This window comes from Colius striatus, chromosome 4 (assembly GCF_028858725.1).
Source record: "Colius striatus isolate bColStr4 chromosome 4, bColStr4.1.hap1, whole genome shotgun sequence".
NCBI lineage: Eukaryota > Metazoa > Chordata > Aves > Coliiformes > Coliidae > Colius > Colius striatus.
This window is the reverse complement of record NC_084762.1, coordinates 17179401-17206281: the sequence shown is the minus strand read 5'-3', so window position 1 is coordinate 17206281 and position 26881 is coordinate 17179401. Positions and strand designations below refer to the sequence as shown.

At 39.7% G+C, this 26881-nt stretch overlaps 1 protein-coding gene across 1 annotated transcript; it reads right to left on the bottom strand.

Annotated features, from left to right (window-relative positions):
* Nucleotides 1-10: 10 nt before the first annotated feature.
* On the bottom strand, nt 11-24163 carry MYLK4 (myosin light chain kinase family member 4). Its single transcript, XM_061994885.1, has 13 exons — nt 23540-24163; nt 23395-23442; nt 12268-12334; nt 11364-11826; nt 10495-10514; nt 7688-7793; nt 6857-6950; nt 5660-5769; nt 4415-4556; nt 1999-2069; nt 1128-1256; nt 478-630; nt 11-116 (listed from the first exon to the last, which is right to left on the bottom strand). The coding sequence occupies exons 1-13, from the start codon at nt 24161-24163 to the stop codon at nt 11-13; spliced, it is 2133 nt and encodes a 710-aa protein (XP_061850869.1).
* Nucleotides 24164-26881: the final 2718 nt, after the last annotated feature.

Genomic DNA, 26881 nt, shown 5'->3' with positions numbered 1-26881 from the left:
AGCAGCAGATCTACAATGCACAATAATATTTAAATTTAGGGACCTGGAGTCTGCAGTGGAGCTTGTGGTCTGATAACCATGGGTGTTTTAAGGCAGCAGTTGCACTTATTCTCCAGCTAAAGGAAAACCAGAATGCTATTAAGTGTTTTTTTCCCAGAATCTTGCTACTCAACAACTATCTGCTACAGGTCACACGTTTTGCCATCGTGCAGTGCTGTCATTTCAGGACGTTATGCCAGATGGCAGCTAATCTATGAAGTAAGTCAGTTTTGCTTGGCAACAAAAATGCATTTGGGTAACTTCAGAGCATTTCATGTACCCAGTGAACAGCATCAACGAAGTAACATGGCAATATTCTATGTGGACATAAAAAAACCTTATATAAGTCATGACAGTTCTGCAGTGGAGCAGCACGAGTGACACAACTGTGACATGATGACATAGAACATATATTTCAAAGATACAGGGATTATATACCATTTTTCCTTGATGAGCAGCTTTGAGATGAAATCTTTGGCCTGATCAGAAACACCTCGAAATTCTTCATCTTCAAAATCCCAGCTACAGGCCAGGATATTGTTGAGGGTCTCGTTGTCATCATCACCCAAAAAAGGAGACAATCCACTGAGGCTAAAGTAAAAAGAAATACATTCAACCTTTCCTGTATATTATCTCCAATGTGCCACCTATGATTCTTCTATCACCCTTGGCCTATGTTGCAACTGGTTATTGTCTAAGAAAGTCTCCAGACTGTTCCTATTCTCTCTTCCACATATATGTTTAAATAATTCTCCTTCTTCCCCAACAAAATAAACATTAATGTCTTTCATTTTAGGTCATATTTTCTAGACCACTGAACACTCTTACACATACCCGCTGGGAACTTACCAACCAGTCTACAAAAGTGATGCTCAAACACTCATGAGACACATCCAATGAAACAAAGAAGAAAAGTTTGTAGTGATTGGAAAAGAGGAGAGATTGCCGATTACAGAATTTGGAAAGAAGCCTACATTTTCAATTTTGGGTACAGACTTTGTTAATCTTCCAGCAAAACAACAACTTTAGATAACTGACACAGTTTAACTTAGAAACAACTTACAAAGCAGATACTGAATCCTACTTACAGCATATAAGCAATGACTCCTACACTCCACATGTCTGTAGGAAAGGAGACGAACTCATAACTCACAACTTCAGGAGCAAGAAATTCTGGAGTTCCAAAATTAACTCGAAGTTTTTCTCTGGGTTTATATCTAGGAAATGGAAACATTAACAGAGGACATCAATTACAGCTCTAACTAAAGTTGCATCCTAAATTCTCTAGCACTTAGAGGGATTTCAGAAGCATACAGGAAATTCAGTAGGAAAACAAGGACAGACAGAGCTACAAAGTAAAAATAAATATACCCATATATAGAATGAAAAATGCTCGCAAGCTATATATCATACTTTAGGGCAAAACCCAACTGCTATAGAAAGTAAGAAATGCAGAGTTCAAGGACTCCTCAGAGCAGCTGTTACCATCCTTTTGGGACTTCTCCATATCATAGGCATGGAATTTTTAACCAGTAAATCCTTCACTGAGGTTATGGTACCTTATTAAACTAGAAAATGATACAGCATGGGATATATTGTAACAGCCCTTGATGTCTCTTACACTCTTTTTTGAAGAATCTCATAACATTGGAGACAAGAGACCAGACAAGACACATCACTGGTTTTGTCCACTTCAGCTTTCCAAGATACTTATCTACATGCTTAGACAGAATCAGCCCTTCTCAACCTTCTAACTGAAAAAAAGGCTTGAGAACCAATGCTTTTTCTTCAGCTGCAAACATTCCTTATGAAAAACTATCCCTGGTTAAAAGAGACACATCAAATTTGTCCTAAGAACAGTAGGAGACCATTATGTATTAAATATGTCATTGCAGAGATGTAATACTTCTTTTCTTGTTTCCTAATTCATTTCTGATTAGCAAGAACACAGGCACGTACCTTCTTGCCAATCCAAAATCAATAATTTTTATTTGATTTGCCGCTCGGTTCACGCACAGGATATTCTCAGGCTGCCAAAAGAAACCCAGAAAACCACTTTAATGAGAAACAAGTCTGAAAAAATAGGTTTTTAGGGGAAAAAAAAACCCAACCTAAAACCACAGCAAACATCTCATAAGCATCTTTTGCTTTCCTCTTTGTTCAGACTTCTCTGCATGGGTACCCCCCACCCCATCACACAGCAGTTGTGCCTTGCAACTGCTTTTTCTTCTCCTTGGCTTTCCAAGTTGACATAAGGCAGCAGTTCAGATAAAGAACCCATTAGGGGGCCAGGGTCAGAGAATGCACACCAAAGAGAGGCTTCAGGATACTGGCACTGCAATTTTACAGACCTTAATAAGCTGACTTAAAAAAAAAAGAACAAACCTAATTTGTTGGAGTTTAAGTTTATCTTACAGCTTTAAGTTTCTGAGTTCATGAATGTTCTGGCAGTAACTGTCTGATTGAATACTAATATATTAAGCTGGACACAACAACTTAATGCTTTTCTCAGATATTTTAGCAAAAGGTAGGATTCACAGGTTAAATCTCTCTGGATTTTCATAGGGCCAAATGATATTCTTCACTTCCCTGGCAGGAATCCACTAACTTCCTAGAATTACTCCTAATTCATACAGAAGGGACTGAGAAATTTGGTCAACTGTCTTCAAAATACTAAAATACAGTCTCATATTCACTGCCAGCAGCTTTATGGCTACTCCATCTTGTTGCTCATTGAGTCCTCTTTGAAATAAAACAGCCCTCAGCACTTAAAACATTAGTTAACCTTTGTCACCATTACTAATTCATTTTACATATAAGACTTTTAAATGCCATAGACTCTTAAACACCATAGACTTTTAAACACCATATGTCCATACTTCCTGAGGTCCTGGATGTTTACAGTTGGGATGATTTTCTTTCAGTTTCCAGCTTTCTTCCCTAAATTCATTTGTTACTGACAGCAATCTATGAACAAGCAAAACAGAAGGGAGAAGCCATAGCTGGCAAGCATGCGAAAAGAGGTCTCTGGGAAGAATTTCTTGGATTGCACACGTATCTTCTTGTCAGCAGTTTGACCTCATATTAAAACTGCTGTCTCCAATAATACAATTACTGTGTCCCAAAGAACTGTGCAAGCTCCTGCTTGACAGGTTTCTAGGTAACTGGATGTTTATAAAGAAAGAGTTAGGTGAGTCTGGTCATTGATTAGCAACTGAGGCAGGTCCCAACAAGCATCTGCACATTTACTTAACCACTGCAATAATATATATTAACTGTGATTACAAGCCAAAACCAGCAGCGGTAATAAAAATCTCACCAAAGGGAAAACTGTCTTGTGCACTTTTTGTCTCTTTTTGCTTTGTTGCAGAGCTCAGAGATCACTAGGACGCTTTATAGCCAGTCATAAAATTAGACATCATCCCATTTTATTCCTGCACTGAATAGATGTATGAAACAAGTTTACTGTTCAATAAAAAATTGGGTAAAGGGAGAAAGAGTCAGCTTAAATGTATGGTTTAATGAAAAATACCTTTACAACAAATGTTTTTTAAAGGGTGATAGTTAACCAATAGCAGTCAACCAGAGTGAGAATGTGCAATTGGTGGATTTCTTTTTAAAAAGAAGTGAGGGGATGTTTTTTGTGTGTATATATAGTTGAATAGTTCAGATAACTAACAAGTACATGGCTGAGAATCTGCCACCCTTCTCTGGGTTTTCAGCTGCACTAGCAGCTACTGCCTGACCCAACAGAGATGTGCTGTATTTGTTACATCAGCTACCAACTATTTCCATTTCTTTCATTAGAGCAAGTAGATTTTAACATGTATCCCCTTAAGCTGGATATGTACCGATGCCTTTTCATGACCACAACACTGTAGTGTGGTCCTCAGAAAGGTACATGGTTTCCACTGATCCTGAATGACCCTTGAATTTAGTTTCACTCACTCATGCCTTGTTTTCTCCACATTAAAAAATGGGGGAAATTGCTACCCTACAACTGATGTGAAAAATAAAGATCTCATGCAGTTGAATTAAATACTATTTGCACGACATCTTGAGATTCAAAGAGCAAAACTGAAAACAGAAAAATACCTTCAGTCAGCTGCTGACTTGCTTTAAAATCAGTCTGTGGAAAATTCAAGTGCTTGATGAGGCTTGATTACATATGACCACAATTCTCATATATTTTACTTACCCCTGTAGTAATTTAACATCTCAGCGTGGTTAAAGTAAATACACATTGGTCTAAGGAAAGCAGAATAAGAGCCTTTGTTGTTTCTACCATGGGAATCTGCAAAGCTATATGGCCTACCATCAAGAATAAGAATTTCCACAACTGTCATTGCACAAAAGAGACATCTCAATTTTCTACCTTGAGATCCAAATGAAGAATGTACATCTGGTGCATGTACTGAATTCCCTCGCAGATTTGTTTCAGGAACAAGATAGTATCCATCTCCGTCAAACTGCAGTTTTCATCAATAATTCGGTCAAATAACTCTCCTCCTTCCACACTGATGAGAGAAAGACAATAAAGCGGTGACCAAGTCTCAATCCAATTCCACGCAGTTAGGGTAATACAGAATTTCTGTTATTGACTATTTAAATCATTCATAGTCAAGTTCAGTAAGATGGGGCTACAATATGAGCTTGTAGTCTGATCTGAACTTTCCAGCAGCTGGTCCAGTCGCACATCCATCAATAAGGATGAAAGTCTTATTTGAAATGTGAACCTTAAGCTATTGTGAGTTATCACTTTGTACCAGTGAAATTACTGAAGTCCCATGGAAAACCAAGACAACATGCTAGAGAATCTGCATTTAAATCCATGGTCTCCTCCCTCAGACTTTCAGAAAGATATGATCTAAAATTTCAATTTGAAACTACCTAAAGTCAACAAAAATTACTTCTAATTTCTCATCACATTTCAGAATGTCTCCAGCTTACCTGTTCAAAACTACCCAGACATTTATCTTGCACGATATGTTAATCACGTAGACCAAATTCAGAGGACCATCTGAGAATGTTCAGAATAGCCAAACACACATAATTTTGAACCTTCTGACACATCTTCCAATATTTTAGTTATGCCCTTTTTGGCTTCCTATGACAACATCTGCTTAACTTGACTTTAGGCAGCTATTTTGTGCTTAATTAGTATGATAACCCAGCATAAAAAAAAACAGGTTTATCCATTCAGGCATCCAGCATAAGGATTAGGCACAATACCTACACCTGGCTCCTCTTTGGTGTAAGATGTCTTCTGGTTTGCCTCACAGAAATGGACATATTCTGAGAGGTCTATTTCTTAGATGACACAAATTAAAATTTGAAATGAAAGAGAAAATAAATAACACAGCTCTATCTTCAAATGTAGCATTGGCTTTACAGCACCAGGAATGTGTCACATTACTGGAGAAAAAAATGCATAAATAGCTGTGTGGGAAAACTTTTAAATTCCTCTTTTTGGTTTTTTTTTTTTGTTGTACCTGAGAACATCTTTTATCATGTTCTTTCCAACAGTAAGAAGCTCTAATTTCAGGAGAAAGTAAGAAAGAAATGGGCAATTCTAGCAAAAGTGGTAAAGACACAAAGGGAAAGAAAAGAACGCACTTACTATTCCATGACTAGTACAATATCATTTTTTGATTCAAAGGCATCATATAACTGGATGAGGTTCACATGATTCAGTTGGTTCATGACACTGATTTCATTCTTTACTTCATCCTGTAAAGAGTCACAAGGAATTTTACAGAAGCCTTTTTCTCTAAGAAAGCTACATGAAACAGGGCATTCTTTGAACCAAACATCTATATTATCTTTATGTTCTCACTTGTGACAATCAAACACAGGGTTTTCTGTTGATTGCTTCTGCAGGGGTAGATATCCAGGCCATAGGAGCTACTAGACTGAACTCAGAGCTTGACTAGGGGTGTTGTTTCAGTAATAATAAGTTTTTGGGGGAAAAGGAAGGAGAGGGCTCACGTGGACAACTGATGGGTTCACAAGGATGTAAAGAATAGGATTATTGTTACAAAAAACCCAATTGTTACAAAATCAATCTTTGTAAGAAAAACTCTGGACAGTCCTCAAATCTCCATTTGGAGTCAGCGGAGAGAGACTGGTACCTCCATTCAGCCCAACTATGTCACACATGCAGTTTAGGATGGACTGAATCATTCACTGCTGGTGCCAATCTCTCTCCACAGACTGTAAGGAGATTCTTGGTGATCAGCTTGGCCACAGATATACCTTAGCACGCCCAGTCATCTGAGAAAAATCCCACCCTCGAATGCCATTAATGACATTGCTGGCACTCAAAGGATGCTATGCATGTCTTTCCCACAAAAGCAAGCCCCAGATAGCCATGAGGTTTGCAAAACTATTCTCATATGTATTTGTGTTGATGTTCAGGAGTCCAGATCATGCTTGTTATTAGCATCCCTCACAGTGACATCAAGTCAATGTAGCAAAGGCTACAGTGTGGGAATATGCTATGTCACAGGCCTGAGAAATGGTTTTGCTGTTAAAGAAAACACTGACAGAATTAACAGCAGTAAGTAAAAAAATAAAATAAAAAAAAAGCCAAAGAAACACAAAGAGCTGAAAAGAAAGCTGGGAAAAAAGAGAGAAAACACAAAAAGAGGACTTTGATGAGTTACTAGTTCTGAAGGAGAAAGGAAATAGATCTAGAGCCAATGGTAATCTAGCAGGACCTATGAGTGTGGTGGCTTGTGAGCCACTTGGCCATGGTCTCCTGTGTAGCTGAAGAACACTCTGTGATCCATTGAGACTAATATCACACTCTACCAACCTTCTGTTTAGGACTTTTCGCTTTTATAATTTTAGCTGCTAGCTTGAGACCTGTTGCTTTCTCTTCACATTTGTACACTTGACCAAATCGCCCTCTAGGGAAAAAAAAAAGGGGAAAAAAAGTCATCCAGTGGTACTCATGCCAACTCTGAATATAAACTAGGTTATGAACAAGAGAAAGTACCCTCTTCCTACCAGGTTCCATTTCAATTACTCTATTTGTGCTATTTTGTTGTGCAGATTAGACTTACTACTGCTCATTTAGGCACATTGAAATCACATAAGGCTCTAGCTGATATTAACCCACTTGTATGACTCACTGTACTCACCTAATAACATGCAATGACTAATCCCAGGCAAGTCAACATACTGTAAGGATACCAATTCATTTATGCACACAGTCTGCCCCTCTCCATCTCATCATTCTCCTCCAAGGGAGGGCTGTGATTTCATGATGAAACAATGTTTTACCCAAGACTACACTGTCAAAAAGAAATGACAAAGGCTACAACATGTCTCTGCATCCTGCTGGCTGCAATGTGAGGTAAAGTATTACAGTATCCTAGGAACCCCATCATAAAGCCTGAGGGCAGCTGGCTGACCTGGAACAATACCAAGTACAAGCCAAGTCTGCTGGTGCCAAATCCTTAGCTAAAATTCACTCACATGGTAAAATCAGCCTCCTGTTTTCATCCCTCTCTAAACCACTGTTAGAGCTTAGACTTTCATGACTTTGCCTCTCGTAAAGCACATTGCTTCTATCCACCTCCTGAGGTGTTTTGCTGAAAATTCGTCCCCAGCTTTCTATGTTAATAGAGTTCACCTGACTTACCCTCCTAGGATTTCATTCTCGCTGACATTATAATAACTGCTGATCCCCACCCTTTTGGCTGAGACAATCCGGTGATCAAATGGTGCTGGTGGAGTAGGTTTATCATCTAAAAAAGACGAAACAGACAGATAAGAGTAGTCACATGCAGTGTTTGACTATCTTGTATTTTAGTCCCTCTTTTTCCCAGATGAGCTCATGTAAGAACAGAATACACCTACTGTAAGCTTTATAAATAGGTCTTTCTCTGTTATTTAAGAAAGGTTTCATTCCAGGAGCTCTGGCTCAAAAAACAGGGTGTCGCTTGGGAGCTACAGTACTAAGACAAGGACTCTTATTAAGTTAGTATCTTCTGTACAACAGTAGCAAGGGGTAAAATAAAGGCTGCTAGACTAAACCAATGTAGCTTCCTGTCCACAGAGGGCCTCAGCAATTTGTTTGGAAGGAATTAATCTTTTTCTCTGATTTTTTTTTCCTTGGGAACTGTTAATAGGTGAGTATGTATTGTACCTCTCCACTAGAGCAGGAAGAGAGATTGAGCTCTCTAAGCCTAAAGAGGCTACTTCACAGCTTTTGCGGTTCACAGTGAGAATCCTCTTCTCTACTGATTGACACAACCTGTCATTCTCCACAGTGTGCTCATCACCTTTAAAGATCACATGTGGACATGAGGGAGTTTCACCCTGGCAGGCAGCACCTGGAATTTCCAGTATGTCTCAGGACCCTGTGTGGTAGGACACATCACGTGCTGCTCTGGAGAATCTCTGTCCTTAAAAAAAGATGGCAGATAAAAGGTAAAGAGTGGCATACAGAAGGGATGGCTTCCCAACATCACACTGCAGCAGCTATGGAGTTTCGGCAGTAATGCAGGACTCCAGTATTGTTGTCCAGACCTTCACATGCTGGACTATTTTGTGGTCCTGATGTCAAAATCGCTGCTGGAGACCAGCCCTGTATGCCTAATTTCTCTTTGGATTTTTTGAAGGGTGTTGTGACTTCAGTTTCATACCCACGTTGTTTTTCATTTGATTGATATTCCCGAGAGTGACCTTTGGCTGACCAAGGTGACAAATACTTCTTCAACTGGTTGGGAGGGCTAGAGCCCCAGCATTTCAACATGAGCTCTCTGGTTTGGAATGCCGGCTCTCTTTTGTGTCAGGCTTGTTGAGCAATTTTAAAACCGTTCATTACTCCAGTGAAAATGATTAAAAGCACAAACAGAAAAAAACCATGACAGCATGTAGCTGGCAGGAACACTTTGGTCATTAATGCAGCAGTAGATTGTCCTTATTCACAGTGAATGTCCATTTTTCCAGGACACCAGCTGTGTACCTAGATTTTTTTTTGACAGTGTTAATAACTTACATGGTCGGGAAATTAGTTCATGGTCAAGAAATTGTGAAAAGCTGGGGCTTCTGGAAGTTTGCCACCTACTTGGGATTCTGCAGAGTTTGGATTGCACGTCCTTAAGTATGGTCCTTTGCATGTCACCCAGACCCACAAAATTCCAAGAAAACCTCTGCCCTAAAGGCAAAACTTTAACCACACAAACTCCAAGGGTTTCAGCATGTAAGTAACAGAAGAAAATGTCTTTCTGAAAGCTCAGCTCCCAAATGTTACAAACTTTGGGGGAAAAAAATGTTCTTTCAATGAGGCCAGAGTGCTACTTCATGCCTAAGTTTTAGCCTTCAAAAATTTCCCTGCATCACAGAGGGGAATTTTTCCCTATTCAAGAATGAACTCCCATTACAGACAAAAGATGCTCCAAGAGAGATACTCTAACCTTAACATCATCCCTAACAATTTGCCAGAGCTCAGGACAGGTGATGCAGTCTGAAGTTCTAGTACACCATCTCCTGTTTCCTGATACAAAAGCCAAGCTCAAACACTTAGTAAATGTTTCTTTCCTACTCTTTCTCCATTCCCAAGGCAAAGAAATTAATTCTAAGTCCTGTGCATGCAAACACATACACATATTCACACACATCTTCAAACCCTTCAGGCCATCCTCTTGTTGACATACAGGGCACTGAAGTTTTCAAGTTGAAGTTTATTAGAAATCTCTGCTTCACCCCAGTAAGCACTGCTTCAGAACACTTGAATGCTTGAGTACCATTTCTCTAACTGTCCAACAGCATCTCACAAGCTTTCCCATAAAAGTCTGTATTTTACAGGCTGCAGTTGTTCTCACTTCAGATTGCAATGGTAAGACTATGAGCAAGCTGGCTTTGGAGGCTACATCCAGAGCATAGCAGAATCTGTGTGAACACATGTTCTCAGCACTTCCACAGGTCAAGCAATTTTGTCACACATGATATAATTTCTCCCACTATTCTACACTTCATCTCTGTTGTTAAAATAAGAGGGAAAGAGGATAGTATTAGTGGAGTAGTTGTGGCAGAAACAAATCAGTTGTGACTAACTTCTGCCAGAACTGGAGCCTCTAAGATGTAAGCAAACAGAACTGAGTTATTTCCCATTAGTTTAGGATGTGGCCCATGAACAACTACTTCCCATCAGAGCCACCATATGCACCTTTTTCACTTACTAACTACAAACAGCCAATCATTCTCTTCTGTGGTTGTCTCTCTTTGATCATCACTGTCATACCAGTGGAATCAAATGTTTTGCCTTTAGGAATATAGGAATACTTCCTGTAATGGGGGGGTGGGGGAGTGATTTCTGTATCTCTAGCCTTTTCTCTTTATTATCATCTTTGATTAGGCCTTCACTATTCACTCGATGTTCACTGCTACCACTATGCTTAAATTGATGGGTCTGCTCAGTGACCGAACTATAATTTCCTGTACCTTTTTCGCAGCCGTTACACCTGCAAGGACAAAACAGGGCATTAGAGCAGGGTACACTTAAAGGACAGCAAATTTAGAAATATAAGTGAAAAATGTCTGCACATGTATTGCATTCAAATAACATTAGGTTATTTTGCTTCACGGTGTAAAATAAACTGTTTTAATATTCACTTTGAGAAATAAAAATGACCCCTAAATTAATCACAACAGCAAAATGTTTCTCCATTACCGAAATCCTCACCTGACTTCTTCTAAGTTTATCATTTGGCTATCAATCATACCTTTAAAGCAATGGGAAAACATTGGGATTTCACTCTGTTCATATAGGTTCCTGAGAGCTTAAACTGGTTTATCCCTTAAGGGCTACAGATCAATGCAGCAAAGAAAGAATCACAGGGAACAAATTTGTCAGTTTTAATGTCTGGAAAAAAAATTCACAGTTTTACGTTACTGCTTAAGTTACTACATTTCATAGTAACTTAATTCCCAATTGCTATACAGCATCATCTAACCTTACTTTGTTCATAGTTTGTATGATGCTGCAGTATATAAACATAACAATGGGAGAATTCCCGTTTAAAGATGAAAAACAGCCTAACATAGTTCATGTTCCTAACCTATTTCCCAAGCAAACAACTGAAGCACATTTGCTAGTACCAAGGACGGTAGATCATTTACCTGTGTTTTTTAAGGGTATCTTTTTAGCTTACAGTTCAGATCAGAGAGAAAACCTCATTTTACACTTTTGCATTGGGCTGGATTTTCACCCATATTTATATTAACCACTCACTTTGACTTCAAATGTGAACTACATCTTTTTCTAATGCATAGGTCCCATAAGAATATGCTGCCCAATATTCAGACCTTACCTTCCCTCTGCTACCTCTTGATCATGGCTTTGTCCTGCCTCATCTTCATTTTGGGAAGGAGATGGTGGTTCCTCAACTTCTTTTTCACTCTTATCAGCATTTTCCTTCCCTGCATTCTCCTTATCTTCTTGTCTTTCATCTCCAGATACTTGCTGTTCCTCCTCCCTCTCCCCATCTCCTGGGGACTCACTCTCTATCTCCTGCCCAGTTATCCTTTGACAAGCTTCATCAACAGCATCTTCTTCTTGCTTCTTTTCTGTAGTGAAGGATTGCTGAACAGAGCTTCTCCTGTATTTGTTACAGCTTTCAAAAACCAAACTTTCTCCTTTCTCCTCTGGCCCTTCGGTTTGAACATTATGAGGATCCACTTGAAGGAGAACAGAGCTTTCCCTCTCAGCATTTTCCTTGTTGAGCTTATCAACTTCCTCCTGAGAGCAAGACTGGCTCTTCTGGATGGCCCCATCTGTAAGTAAAGAGATTACTAAGGAATCTATCAGCAATTATCTGATATTCAGTAACAATATTAGAGTTGTGCACTTAGCATAACTTCTGTTGCACTTTAAACCAGGCACTTGCTTTCCTTTTCCACTTTCAAGGTCAGTCTAAATGTCTCCTAAGCAAGAGAAGACAGCTTCTTTAAAACAGGGATATCATGAGTCACAAACAGCATGGGAACACATTTTTGTCACTCAAATGTATTGTCAGCCAAGTCAAGGTGAATAAACCCCTGTTTTGTCACCATGTGCACAGGCACGTGAAAAGTAGGTTGATATTGCTTGGATGATTCTCACTCATGCTGAAGAGCACACGTGCCTTCACTGGAGCTGCTCAGGAGAAATATGACTATTTCTGTATAGTTGTACCCTTAGGAACTAGAAACTGATCAGAAAGAGAGTATTCTAACCTGTTGAATCTGGTGGCTTCTTCTCTTTTGTCCCCGTCTCATTCAAATGTGACTTTTCTTTGATGACCTGTGGAGAAGGCAATTGATGTGTTAGCATCTACAGTGTTCATGTTGTATTGTTCCTCATGCAATTGCAGACTGATTTTTTTTGTCAAATTCAAGTATTCTGTGTTCTAACATGCTTCTCCTATAAATGATGGTCCTTATTTTAATCACAATCAAGCTGATCAGATTGGTACCAGTGTAAAGCAAGAGAAACAATCTTGGTTGCAATCAACACCGCTGTTGGCATACACACTGCCCAGAAAATATCAGGGTTGAGCCTCAGGGACTAAAAGAAAAAAAACACCCAGAAATGAGCTGCAGCCCTGCAGTAGCTTTTGTTGTTAAAAACTGGGTTAGTTAAATCAAAGGTAGGAATATTCAAAATTCTAGTAAAATGTTCAGTATCAACATTTTTAATGATCCAATTATTTATTACAGGCTGACCAGAACAGTTACCAGGAATCTGAGCATCTAAACCATAGTGTCAGCTTTTTAATGTTCTTTTATCTACGTTTTACAATGCTGCAGTGACATCTAGAGGTGCTTCATACCAGGCCAGCTCCTCATAAAAACCGCTATTGCTGTTACCTTTATAGCTATTTACTGGTATTTCTATGCTGTTTGCTCCGTGTGTTTTTCTATCAAACACTCCTAGACTTGCAGTAGTACAATGGTACACAGTAAACCATGGTGCCTGCTGTTCCTTGGCGCTCCTTTTCCACCTGCCTTACTCCTCTCACAGTACCATGAAATTGGCATTATCATTATCAGTCATGGACTTATAGGATGTGAAAAATGCAGATACCCACAAATACTTTCCAGAGAGGCCACTTTTGGTCTAATCAGTTCTACTACTAAACATTTGTTCAGGTAGAACCTCTACATTTTGGATGCTTTTTTGTTTGTTTGTTTTCATTTCATCAGGCTACACAGAAAATAGGCATGAAATTAAATCAATGTATATCCAGTATCAACAGAGTTCAAGAGAAAGGAAATTCCACAAGAAGCAAAAAGAGTTGGGAAAAACTCGATGTAACTGCATGAAAGATTTTCAGCAGGACTTGTTCAGAAAATCTTCATCTGCAAGGCAGATCATAAGAGCTGAGAATGACAACTATGTGGGATGCAGTTGATCCCAGGAAGTTTCCAGCTGCAAAATGAAAAAGGCCTCGATACAACCAGCTAAGTACCCTGGAAATATAAATTAAAGCCTTGTTCACACAGAACTTAATATAAATATGAATGTCATGATTCTAGATGGATCACAGGGAATCAACCAATGTTCATCTGGTTTTTTTAAGGGTGAAAAGCACTAAGAGAAGTAGGGAAAAGCCTCAGACTTATTCACTCTGCAATGTGACTGCAATTAGTTATGCACTCAGATTCCTGTAAGTATGTCAACCTCACTGTACCACTGAGGACATCAGCTCTGATCAAATACAGTCAGCTGAGCAAATAACCAGAGAAACGGCCTCCAAGCTCTTTGATGCATGAGGCCAGATTTCACTTCTGCTTTCAGAATTAACTGCAGGCACACTGTGCTTCCTACCTAAATACTGCTCCAGTTTGTAGGTGTGAAATACAGAAGCCAGCTTTTGAAAATCTGTCTAGTGGAACACCGGATGATGCTGAATATCTGAAACTGACAGGGCATTACATAAATTACTACAGTGCTTATTCAAGCCTCATTTCTGATCTCTTACATATTAACAGCAGATAAAGAGCTCATACTGATTTAAATGAGAAAACAAACAATCAAACAAACCAACCCAATGAAATAAAACAAAAAAAATTCCTCAAATAAATGAAATATTTACTGGTATCCTTCAGAATCAATAAATGTAGCTATTTGCAATAAATACAGAGTCAATAGAACTAGAAATACTGATGTAATATTGCACTATTTGTGGACACATCAGCAGCCCATAGATAAACATCCCAGTTTTCTCCATCTTTTGCTGTTTGTAGCAACATGTGACTTCAACTTGTTAAATCTTGACCTGGCAATAAAACCATGAGTTCATTATTTCTTCCCTGTGAAGAGTGGAATTCTTCCATGCTCTCTGCAGCTGACATAAATCAGTGTCCCTTCCAGCAGGAGGTACAAGGACCCTGTAGTTGTCAGGGAAACCCTGTGATGTTCGACCTCAGGCAGCTGGGCCAGCTGCTCTGCAAGCCCACAGGTTGTGAGTACTCAAGGCTACCATGCTCTTCTGAAAATCTCATCCAAAAGGTATAGTAGTTTGTTAAGGACACCCATCCCACTTGATTATTCTTGATAACACTCCTCTTCCTTCAGTCTGTTAGCAATGCTTTCATAAGGGTCTTTTTCATTTAATCCCTAATGAGATGATGTATTATTCTTTGGTGACGTGACTTTTTTCCAGTTACTATCTTCTAAAATTATAGGAAACAATATTTCTTAGTGGAAATTACATCTCCATCATATTTTTCCTCCTTCTTTAATGACCTGAGTATATACAATAAGGTAAATGGCACCACAGTCATTTTCCCTGAAGTTTTCATTTTAATTCCACAAAAGGCTAAATGTGAAAGCTTGCATTCGGACCCTGCAAAACATACCACAGCAAAAAGGTGTCTGCATCTACATAGGCTGGTATTGTGTCTTCAAAACTACATTTTTCCAGACTTAAACATATTTTTTCACACATAGTATTGTTAGGTCCTAAGTAATAAAGGCAGAATAAAAGCACACATGATGATAACAGAATAATGCAAGATATTCCAGAGGTTAAAACTTCAGTATAGACCAATGGAAAAAAAAAAAAAACAAACACTTTCAGAAATTATTTACATTGACTTTAGAAATCTGCAAAAATTAAGCAATAAGCAATTACATGTATGAATAGAATATATTTTAACAGAAATTTCAAATGCAGTGAGAAATTAATGGGGTTTTTTAGCAGAAATCTGACTCTTTTTTAATGAGTTCTACTTAGTTAAATTCCTTCTCTATACTGTTGCAGTCCTACCCTTGGAATGTTTTCCTAGCTTTCAAATTCTTTTTATTCACCTAATAAAACTCTGATTCTTTTTTTTTCATACTGTAAGATTATTTTTAATGAATGGCCTCATGAAGCAGCCCCAACCTTTTAAGTTAGAGATTCTTTATCACCCCATCACATTTCATTGGATGTCAAGGCACTATTCTCAACTTCAATTAGCCAATACCAGAACACAAAACTTTGTATATGCCTAAACCACATTTCTTACTTGGTGTCTCTTTTTCATGTTCTTAAGATACTTTGCAGAGCTTTATTATGGCGATGCAGCCTGGTTTTGTGTAAGATCTGATCACCATCCATTTCTAAACATGGTTAAGCTACTTTGATAACTGAGCACAGTACTGTGGATACCGCCAGCGTCTCCACATCAGTAAAGAGTATGCATCACATATGAGAGACTGTGGGGCTAAAGCATGTGTGGTGATACCTTTTGTGCCATCCCTGAAAGCTGAAATTCATCTCCTCCTACCCTTTTGTGTTCCTCTTCAATATATACCCTTTATTCTCCTCAGCAATGTAAAATATTCTGTCATTGTATTTCTGATACAAACTTATAAATGATATAAATCTTACATACGGGAGTTCTGCAATTACTAGCAGGTGGTACATCTTTATCTCTTTAATACCTTTAATATCTGTTCTGTTTAACATCTTATCAATGATCTGGATGAAGGGATCAAGTGCACCCTCAGTAAGTCCGCAGGTACAAATCTGCGCAGGTGCATGGACCTGCTTGAGGGCAGGAATGCTCTTCAGAGGGACCTGGACAGGCTGGAGCAATGGACTTGAGGGCAGTTGTATGAGGTTTAACAAGTCCAAGTGCTGGGTCCTGCACTTGGGCCACAACAACCCCAGGCAATGATACAGACTGAGGGATGAGTGGCTGGAAATCTGTCTCGTGGAAAAGCACCTGTGGGTGTTGGTCAACAGTTGGCTGAATGGGAGCCAGCAGTGTGCCCAGGTGGCCAACGGTACCCTTTTCCAAAGACTGGGCTTCCCAAGGGCTGGCTTAGGAGTAAAGACTAAAGCAAAGAAGGCATTCAGTAGCTACAACTTCTCTGCATCTTCTCTCACCAGGGCACTCTCCATTCAGCAGCAAGTTCACATTCTCCCTGTCTTCCTCTCGCTGTGGATGTACTTGAAGAAGCCTTTCTTGTTCTCCTTTACATCCCTTGCAAGATTTAACTCCAAGAGGTCTTTAGCCTTCCTTGTTTCATGACCCTCCATGCTCTGACAACATTCCTATACTCTTTCCAAGCAACCAGTCTCTGTTTCCACATTCCACAGGCTTCTTTCTTCCATTCACTTGTTCCAGAAGCTCCTTGTTCATCCATGCAGGCCTCTTACCTCCTTTACCTGATTTTTTACTTGAGGTGACACACTGATCTTGGGCTTGCAGGAACTGTGCTTGCCAACTTCCCACCTGCTGCACTGCAGAAGCAGTGGCTGTCCTGTTTCAAATGGATGCTTTCTCCTGACAGGTCATTCTTCTCAAAACAGGGACTCTTACACAAAAGAACAGTAAAGTCTTTCATGTTGACAGAGTCCATGTCCTCAAGTATGCCATCTGCTATGGTGAAGACACAGCATACTGTACTAACAGTAACAGGTTGCTTTAAAATATCTGTACTTTTCCCTTGAGGTCTAGTCACTGTCATTTAACAGTCAGCATCAGGCATAAAAAGAGCTTTAGAGGTAGATGCTTTTTAACTCCAAACGACTGGTATAATTTTAATGTCTGTAATAATGATCAAAAAGTCCGAGGCTACCGGTCCACCTCCAAACATGAGAAAAAGTTCTTTCACTGTGAGGGTGATGAAGCATTGGCTGCCCAGGGAAGTCGTGGAGTCTCCTTTCTTGGAGGTCTTCAAGACCCACCTGGATGCGTTCCTATGCGACCTGATTTAGGTGGACCTGCTTGAGCAGGGGGATTGAACTAGATGATCTCTAAAGGTCCCTTCCAACCCCTACCATTCTATGATTTTGTGATTCATCATTACGTGGCTTTTCACCGCATCTGGGAAATCAAATCAACCTGTTACTATCACTTTTGGGTTTCTCCTCTGAACAAATCAGAAGCAATGTCAGACAAACACAACCACTGGAGGCTCTGGCTGCTTGTCTTACCAACATATTGGACAGCCTCACATCTAATTCTTCTCTATGCTGCTCAATGTCGTCACATGTGTGATGACTGGCAGAGTCCCACGTGCTTCACAGGTGTATGTGTGCCTCGTATGCACCTGTGCCATAACCCCAACATTTTCTAGGTGCTATTTCCTGCACTTTCTCCATTACCATGAAACAGCTCATCCTCTACAGTGGGATCCATTAGTATCACAGAGTGAGAAAGGAGATAAAACATGCAGCTTGAAAGCCAAATCAGGGGCAGAACTTTTTAAATGTGGGTATAAGCCACTCATCTGTCAAACGACCAAGGCAGTCTTTTGCTACAGTAACAGTTAAGTAGCCTCATTAAGAGAGTATTTCTCAGCTTTACTAACTTGCCTGAGCTAAGCATGCAATGATATGAATGGCAAATATCTTCAAACCTCTTGAACCATCCCTCCTAAGCTGTTTTGAGGAAATAACACTGTTGGGAGATTTCCAAAGGGTTACAAACTTCAGAAATGATCCCCTGCAGCTTTGATGACTCGCTTTGAATCGGATTCCAGAAATACAGGTTTCCTAATAACGAACTTCATTTAAGAAGAAAGGGGTTTGGATGGAGGGGTAAGACCTGGTATCTACTTCCCCTTTATAGATAGACCTTCTCCTGCGACACTTCACCATGCAGACAGCACCCAGTGAATGGACATGTAGTGAGATATATCCCGGACTCTGCTGGGGCTGCCCAGGCAGCCATCATCACTCCTCCTCAGGGGTTCATGTGTGTAAAAAACCCAGGTGCTGCCCAGATGGCACCAAATTATTGTATTCCATAACAGCTATCTTTGTCATCAAATGTTAGCATGGTAGAAACCCTGCATTTAGTTGCAATGGCACTCTCCTACCAGGGAAGACATTCGAGCATGGTACCGTTACTACTGGCAGTTGTATCTGACTCCTGATAGGGGCTGAGAGGAGTCCTCACCTGAAAACTCAGGATAGCTGATGACAAAAGGTGGATTTTAGATGATTGCAGTGGGCAAAGACCTCTTGCCTAAGCAAATACCTCCTACCACTGTCTCACCTCTATGAGGAACCTTCTGCTTTACAAGGAGGCTCTCTGATCACCTGCCTTGTCTTGTTCTCCTGCTCTTACTAGTTCTCTCTTCATCTTAATCAAGATGTCTCCCTAGTTTTGTTAAGGGATTGAAATGGATTGGTGTAACATACAGGCATTTGTGTCATGACCATAAGCTGTGCAAGGTGGTATGCAGGTATTCACAAATCAGCTGTTCCTGCTTTGATTCCACACATCCCTCAGAGTCGTAGAGAGAACAGAACCATGGTAACAGTGCCAAGGGCAGGATGCAACCCAGGGAACATTGTAGAGCAGACAGTGAGCTCAGAGGCTAAATGAAATCAAAATTAAAACACATTCTGAATTCTTGAAGGGCATGAAAAACCTCCTATAGCTGTTAGTAAGGGAGAAAGCGAGGCAAATCAAGATGAAAATGTTGTCTGGAGAAAATATACCAGTTTTATAGACAAAGTCAGAGAGAGAATTATAACTCTAATAAATTATACCTCACTCAAAAACTGCAATACCTCTACCAAGAAAATATTTAGGTAAAAGCATCAGTCCTGAGGGCAAGAAGAGCATTCCCAAGTCTAACAGCAGCTGAAGGCACTGACTGTGTGCATTACCCAAGCAGCAGACAGCCCATCTGCTGAGATTCTGTAGAAAGACTCTACCCTCAAAACCATGGAGGACGGCATCTTGTAGACAGATGAAAAAAGAAAATGAAACAATTCCTGCCTATTTGGCTGGAATATGAAAAATACACAGAACACAGCCAATCCAAAGAGAATTTTGATAACGCATACGGGACTTGTTAGTATTTGTAGGCAAAATGAAGGAATCAGAAACACAGTTATAGACCAAGGCTGAATGGATCTTAAAACACATGTGGCAAACAGCATTTTCATTGCAGACTCCTACTAAAGCAAGCAGTGAGTTGCTATTTCAGCTGATACCTGTGTGGGAAGGACAGAAGGTTCAAACAGAAAACTGCTGAGGTGTTTTTAGTGTGGGAAACAGCTTCAAACTGCTAATAGTTATTAGTCCTATAGCAAAGCCTGTAGAAATGGCAAGAGACCTAAATTACAGCAACGCGCAGGCAACTGCAGAAAGTTCAACACCACTTTACAATGGCAACAAAAGGGACTTTCTGCCCCTCCAGGTGTGTATTTGCAGGTTAATAGTATAGAATCTCTGAACTGTTTAATTTGGAGGAAATAAGTGAAGTATTATTTTACCTCCTTTCTTTGTAAATGGAAGAAATAGGGCTGGAAATGGAGTCAGAGAGTCACTTCACAACAGGATTATCACGGACTACTTAAAAAAGTGAAATTGAGGAAAACCTCAAGACTTTTAAAGACTCTTACTGTAGAACTGCTGATTTCCCTGGGTGGTAGTAGTGAGAAAATAACTTAAACCGACAAGTAATACATGCTACTCCTCTCAGCCATGTGGCGATAGGGTCATGCTGCACTCAGTGGAAAACGGCTGGGAGACATTTGGCAGCACTGACAAAGCACGAAGTGTCTGCTGGCTATACAATATTATAACTCCAACCCAAACCAGAAATAAACTAACCCCCTGTGCGAGGCAGTGGAGGTATTTCAGGATGGCAGTAAAAGGCAGGAAAGCAGAAATTTTGCTTGAGAGGACAGCGATCCCTGCATTTTACAAGAGCACAAAAAGTCTCTGTAGAGCCTGTGATCTGGAAACTGTTCCAGCTGCTGCTGAAGCCAGAAGAGAGATTATACACCCCAGCTGCTTGGCACCCCTTCTTTACCTCTCTCTAATTCCCTCTCTTCCCTCTCTATTGTTCTGCCTTTTTCACTGTTCTCTACTTAATCCGGTTCTGTAAAATGAGCCAGTTAGGAAAAACTAAAAAACAATCCCATAAAAGCAAAAAGTAGCACTTCTCAAGGAAGGATGGGAAGGCAGGTGATTAAGCAGTATGGAAACACAATCCACTCCCTATCCAGATTGATCCATGGTTACTTATTCCACCACCTACTAGTAATTAAGAATGATTGGGTTATTTTGCAGAACCAGGCTGGAGACAGCCAGGTATTTGTCAGACAGCCCAGCTGTTAGAACTAAGAGGTGACATTTGCTTGTAGCTGAGGCAAGGTGGATGACAAATAGGCATATCATCCAAAACACCACCTCGCCAACTCCAGCAGTGCACTGAAGTGGACGCTGTCCTTGCAAATTAACTGTAGTGAACAGATTACCTTGTTCATAGCCATAAGGAAGCAGAATAGGACTGTGTATGTCTAAAGTGACTGAAAGGTTGCTCAGTGTTGCCATAGGGAGTCCCCTTAGGATAAAAGAGATGCTGATCTTGCTGCCTGGTCGCCTGCACTTCAAGGTTGTTACCAGGTGGGGACTAGAGACTCTGATAAGGATTGTGTTAACAGAAACAAGGATTGATTTCTGCATAATCAGGTACGTTTGTTCACCAGGTATCGGTGGTACATTTCAGGTATAAAACACTGCAAGGGTGAGATCCCCCATTTCTCTATTCCTTTGCTTTTCATTTTGCTTTTGCCAAAACAATTTAAAATCTCATTTGTAAATCCACTTTGAGTATGTGGCAGGCAGAGGGACAAGCAACAACTTCATTGTGTTTTAGTAACTTCCTCAGAGATGCTGTTCCTTCCCCTTCACACAGAGAAGAGTCTGTCTGCCCTGAATGTGGGTAAATATTGGCTCCTATTAAGCTGACAGCCAAGCTCAGCAGTCTCTGCTGAAGGATATCATGTCATGCTCCATTATTTTTAATGCAGGGCTGAATTGAAGTCTGTTTTTACTTAAATCTAAGATGACTAAGTGTTTACTAAAGCCAGCTGTTGTTCACAGGATCACTTGATAATTTTATGATGGTCCTTTACTAATAAATCAAACTCACAGAGAAGAAGGTAATGACAAGCTAACATATGTATGCTAGCTCATAAAACAAACAAATTATTAACAATGTAATAATATCATCAGCATGATTCCAGACGTGCTCTTGCCGCCTTTCCTAAGCTCTCATGCTAGACAAGCTCCTACCAAGTCCACTATGAGAGTCTGCCTAAACAGAAATGAATTGGTGAAATGAAATGGAGCTGCTGTTGGAAAAAGACACCATTCACCTCTCTCCTCTTTGAGTCATTAGTAGACTGCCTCTGTTTTCATCACACTCAAGCCTCCTACCCTCACCTTCCAGGCCTTTTGTAGCCTTGAACTCTCCACTGGGCACCTATGTCTTTGCAAGCCTGGCTCCCTCTGGCCTGTCAGGAGCACAAACTCCTTCTTTGACCTGTCTCTTCAACTATACCCACTGGCTCCCACAAACCCACCTGCAAAGCCTGCACCATCCTCTCCTTATCCTGCCTTTTCTAGCACAGAGAGCCTTGAACCTGCTGGGGCATGGAGGAGCTGCCAGTTCACTAACATACCAGGCCTGATCAAGTTTATATTTATAAATAGTTCAAGTGAATGTGTAATTTCACCAAGACAGGTATTGCTCCACCACAAACTGCAGTAATTGCAGCATTAGAGATGACCTCTGGATCTCACTACGATGAAGCTTTTCCAACAGATGTTTTCATTGATGCTTTGAAAAGAAAAAGAAGCTCTAAACTCAGATGCTCAAAATAAGCAATCTTCTCTCATTAAAGTAATGGTACATGACAAAAAAACCTTCTCTTTTGTTGAAATTCCTTTATGGAAACCAGTCCAACCTGATGTTCAAAAAGGGCCTGTAAAAACCACTTTTGTTGTTGGTTTCCCTTGGCAGGGCAGCATCTTTTTCCTTCAGTTAATGATGCTCTGGAAACAAGGCTGCACATTTTATAACCTTACATAGTGACAGATCAGCCAGTTCAGCTGACTGAGCTTTACAAGATGCTACTCTGTTGCTACTCAGCACTGACTGCTATTTTTATAGTTTCCAGCAATGGCTCAAATCCTTCTTGTCTACCAGAGAAGTAGGGCTACCTAAAAGTAGCTAAGCTGAAAAGTATCTGGTTTGCTGACCAAATCAGTTTGAGTAATATTGGGTGCTTCTTTTTTTTCAAGGAGCATTTCCAACAACACCTTCACATGACGTTTTTCCTGCTCAAAACTTCAGGGAAAAAAACTTCCAGAATTTCTCAAAGGAATCAAAAGAGTAAAGTGTGATTTTTTTGGGAGAAAAAAATAAAATTAAAGCAAAGCAGAAAAAAAAATATGTGACCTTTCTGGTCCACTGTAGGTTAATTAAATATCAACATACTCTGTCAGAATAAATTCTTTAATTTTCTACTGGACTTCTTTACCAAAACATAAAAAAAAGAATAGTCAAGAACCTGTCATAATCAATGGAGGCTTTCAAAAGATTTTTGTGGTCTTTTAATATGACCTATAAAGAACACAACAAAATTCCCACTAAGGTGACACAGGCAATTTTCTCCCGAGGAAGTTTACACAAGCCACAGCTCCAGTTACGGTAACCCAACCTCAGATCCCAGTTTAGAAGTCTCCTCCATCCAACGCCCCCCCCCCACAATGTCAGCAGAAATACCAGACTGGAACAGCACACTTAAGATGTTCTTTGAAATAAAGGACATACGTATGTACATGCTCTGACCCAAGAAGGATATTTACCAGTTTCACTAAGCTCTAGATCTTACTGCATATAACATGACTGCTGCAACTGGATTTTCCCAGATGATTATCAATCTAGAGGAGATCATAGTAAAGTGTATGGCCAGGACCCAGGCCTCATGAAGTCTGTGTCAATCTTTGTCACCTAAGTTAGTGACTCCACCCAGTCACGTTTTGCAACTATAAAGACATATTTATTTTTTTAAAAATGAAGGTATTTATAACTTAGTTGACTTCCTATACCTTTTCCATTGAAACTTGCTCATTTTCTGAGCATACTGGTTCTTCTCTCTTAAACAATAATGAAACAAAAAAGTTAAGCATATAGCAAAATATATCCATAGCTTGCAATAATTCCTGACAAGATGAAACACAAACCTGGGCTCACCTTTTCACTCTTCTTCTTGAGTAGGGCATCAGCTGTTGCCTCCGAGAAAATTTGCATTCTATAATGACGTCCAGTTCCTTTTGTGTAGTCACCTGCCTTGCAAAGTTTACGTTTTTGAACATGGTGTTTTACACTTGAATTATGAATGATTAGCGTTTTAATCTTCTCAACCAGAGGCCCTACAAGCTTCTGTAGTCCAGAAACACTTTGTTCCAGTCCGTCTAGTCTTTTAACCTGCCGCTCTGCATTCCTGTTTATAACAGAAAGAGATTTTTCCATTTTAAGGCAAAGCCTCTTCATTTTATTACTTCTCAGATTTTTGTTTCTTTCCATCCTTGATCCAGGTTCAGATGTTTCTGCCTTTACAATCTCAATGTCTTTTTCAATGCAATAGATTTCTTGGGAAACACTGTTAAGCTTCATAAGGACATCGTCTTGCAGAGTCAACAGATGATCTATTTTCTGTTCAAGAGAGGCAAACTTCATATCCATGATGTTAAGACTTTCAGATGTGTTGACATCACTGCTTTCATCATGAAGAATTGAGGGGTGTTCCATTCCATTATCAGGCCCTTGGTTTTGCAAAGCATTTGGATCAAAGATTTTGGCCAAGTTGTTGACCATAGACGTAGAAGAGATCTGCCTGCTGGATGTGGTCATTTTGCTGGTTTGGGTAGGGGAAGGAAATGCTCTGATGATCAGCTGCTTGAGGACAATATCAGTTGCAAAAGCTTCCCATCCAGACTGCTCAGATTTACAGCCAAGTTTGACAACTCCAGCTCAACTAATTTATAAACTACTCTCATATACTTGACTAAAACAGAGGAAAGAGACACCGAAATTGTTTAGGAAGAAAAATGCCTTTGAGACAGTTTTTTTACATATATATCTGTTTCTAAATGAAGTGAAGATAGAGATGTGCATCCTAAATGCACTCGGTTCAGTGACATCAGCCCTAGTAGGGACTGAACTATTTGCACTCCAAAGGAATTTGACAGCAAAAAGGCTACACGATACATGAGAAGTCTCTAAGGGTAGAGACACTTTGGCAGTGGTGTTATTGCTTTTCAAAAGCCTAGTGTGTAACATGATCCCTGCTCTGAAGAGGATAAGAGTCCTTACAGGGACCTTAAACGTGGCTGCTTGAAATTGCTATGACTTTTCGTTTTCAAATGACAACTTCTATTGCTTGAAAAGCTTGTTATGTCAGGTAGGAAGTCCAATACAGTCATTAAAAACCAAATACATTACAGAAAGTAAAAGAAGGAGACACTGAATGCAGACATTTGGAAAAAAAATTGGAGTCCTTTGCTCTATATTTCAGCTACGACATAGGCAGCACTTCAAGCACAAGCAATATTCTTCATAGCCAATATCTTAATTTACTTCTTTATTTATTGATACTGTACTAATTTGCCACAAATAAAGAGGCTCTATATTTTACTGTGATCTGGTCATTGAAATTCCAAAATACAGAGTTTGATACAGAGATTCAACTCTTTGCTTTGTTTGTCTGCTAGTAAATGTCTCAAAAGCAGTGTTTCGTATTTGTAACTCAGTTTGTTTAGGCTTTGCTTTTGCAAAGGGCCTTAACTTCTTTGAGAAAGACAAAATGGGAAGACAATCATGACTGTGAACAGGATTGTCCTAGGTGTAGGTCTGAATTGATGAACATTTTTTTTCATGTTGTTTAGAAAAATAAAAGCAGAATTAAAAAGAAAGAATGAAATCAGAATGTCTCATCTCAAGTCAACTATATTCCACATGATCAAGAAGCAAATCAGTATGGATCACATTGATGGAGAAAGGCTGCCTCCAAAATACAAAGCAAAAGCTACCTCGGACAGGTGACTGAATAGACTGACCACACAGGTCAGTCTGCACTTGGGCCACACCTCTGTGGAAATCAATGGGCAAAGTCAGCCATCTGGTTGCAACACAGACAGACTGATGCACTACTCAAAGGATCGAGAACTTCTTCTGTGATCCTGGTGAAATATTTCTTTTCCTGCCTCTGTTTCTCTGTGTTTTAAATGGAGAGCATGAGGGATAATTAAGCAAAGTGCATAGCTAGTTCTGAATATCTAACACATTACCTAGCCTTTCAAAACTGAATCTGTTCACTAAATGAAGAATATGAAAGGTTTTCCTCTTTATTTTTAGGTGTGAAAGATGTCATTCAGAGTCAATCATAGTTGAAGTTTTCAACAGTTTCCAAAGGCATCTATCCCACAGTCATTTACGAATCGATATGTAGTCAGTGCTGATAAGCTAATGCGGGAGCCTGTTCTTCGGTTACCACAGGTTAATAAAGGAAAAGTTCCTAGGTACATTTGTCACCTTCTGAGAGCAGGGTGTTACTGTGAGTGAAGGGTGAACTGTGTACATGCACAACCTGAAAACATGGGTTGAAATCTCTTCTTTACATAACCAACATTACCAAGAGGTGACCCCCACATGTTATTGTGCAAAGCATATTCACTGAGCGGCTCAAGAAGGTTACATGATCTTAAAATAGGAAACAGGATAGGATTAAACAAAACAAAAAAAAGATAGGGAGTTTAGGGATCCCTATTTCATGGAAAGAATAATACAAAGGACAGCAGCTAATAAAAAAAGAAAAGGAAAGAATACTGAAGCAAAGAATATCAGGTCATCTCCAGCAGAGAGCAGTTATGTTTGAACCCCTTTGCCTTCTTCTGTTCATCTCTGTTAGAAACATAAACTAAACCCTCCTGATAGTTTCGCATCTGCTGAAGTCCCCGTTAGACACAAACTTCCAGAAGAGGTGTTTGTGTATCTGTAAAATGGTCAGGTTTGAAGAATCATTTATCTTGGATGAAACATCCCTGCAAGAGTTCATGGTGAGCTTTACCTTGTCCCCCTAATCCTCTGCACAAAAAAAAAAGGTTAAAAGTTTATTAGACCTTGCCACCCATCCAGCTGGGCCTCCTGCTCTGGGGGATTTCATATGCAAAGCCTGTCAGCCACAAGGATCCCCTCCAAAAGGAATATCATTTTGTAAAAGCAAGGAAATGCTTAAAAAAAAAAAGACATACAGATACTAATGGTAAAATCATGTCTAATATTACTGTGCACAGCCACATATGTTAAACATTTAAATCTCTCCTAACAGTTGCTCAGGGAAACGTTATGTGAAATACCTCAAACCAATACTATAAACACTAATAAAAAATTTAAACTCTGTGAGGTAAGATCCTATTATCAAGTATCATCTATAAAGTCCCATTGATTTAATATTATGCCACAACATATAAAAATGCCAGACACTTTTAAAATGTAGAAAGAAACTATAAAAATGCTTCATTAAAAACTCATCAG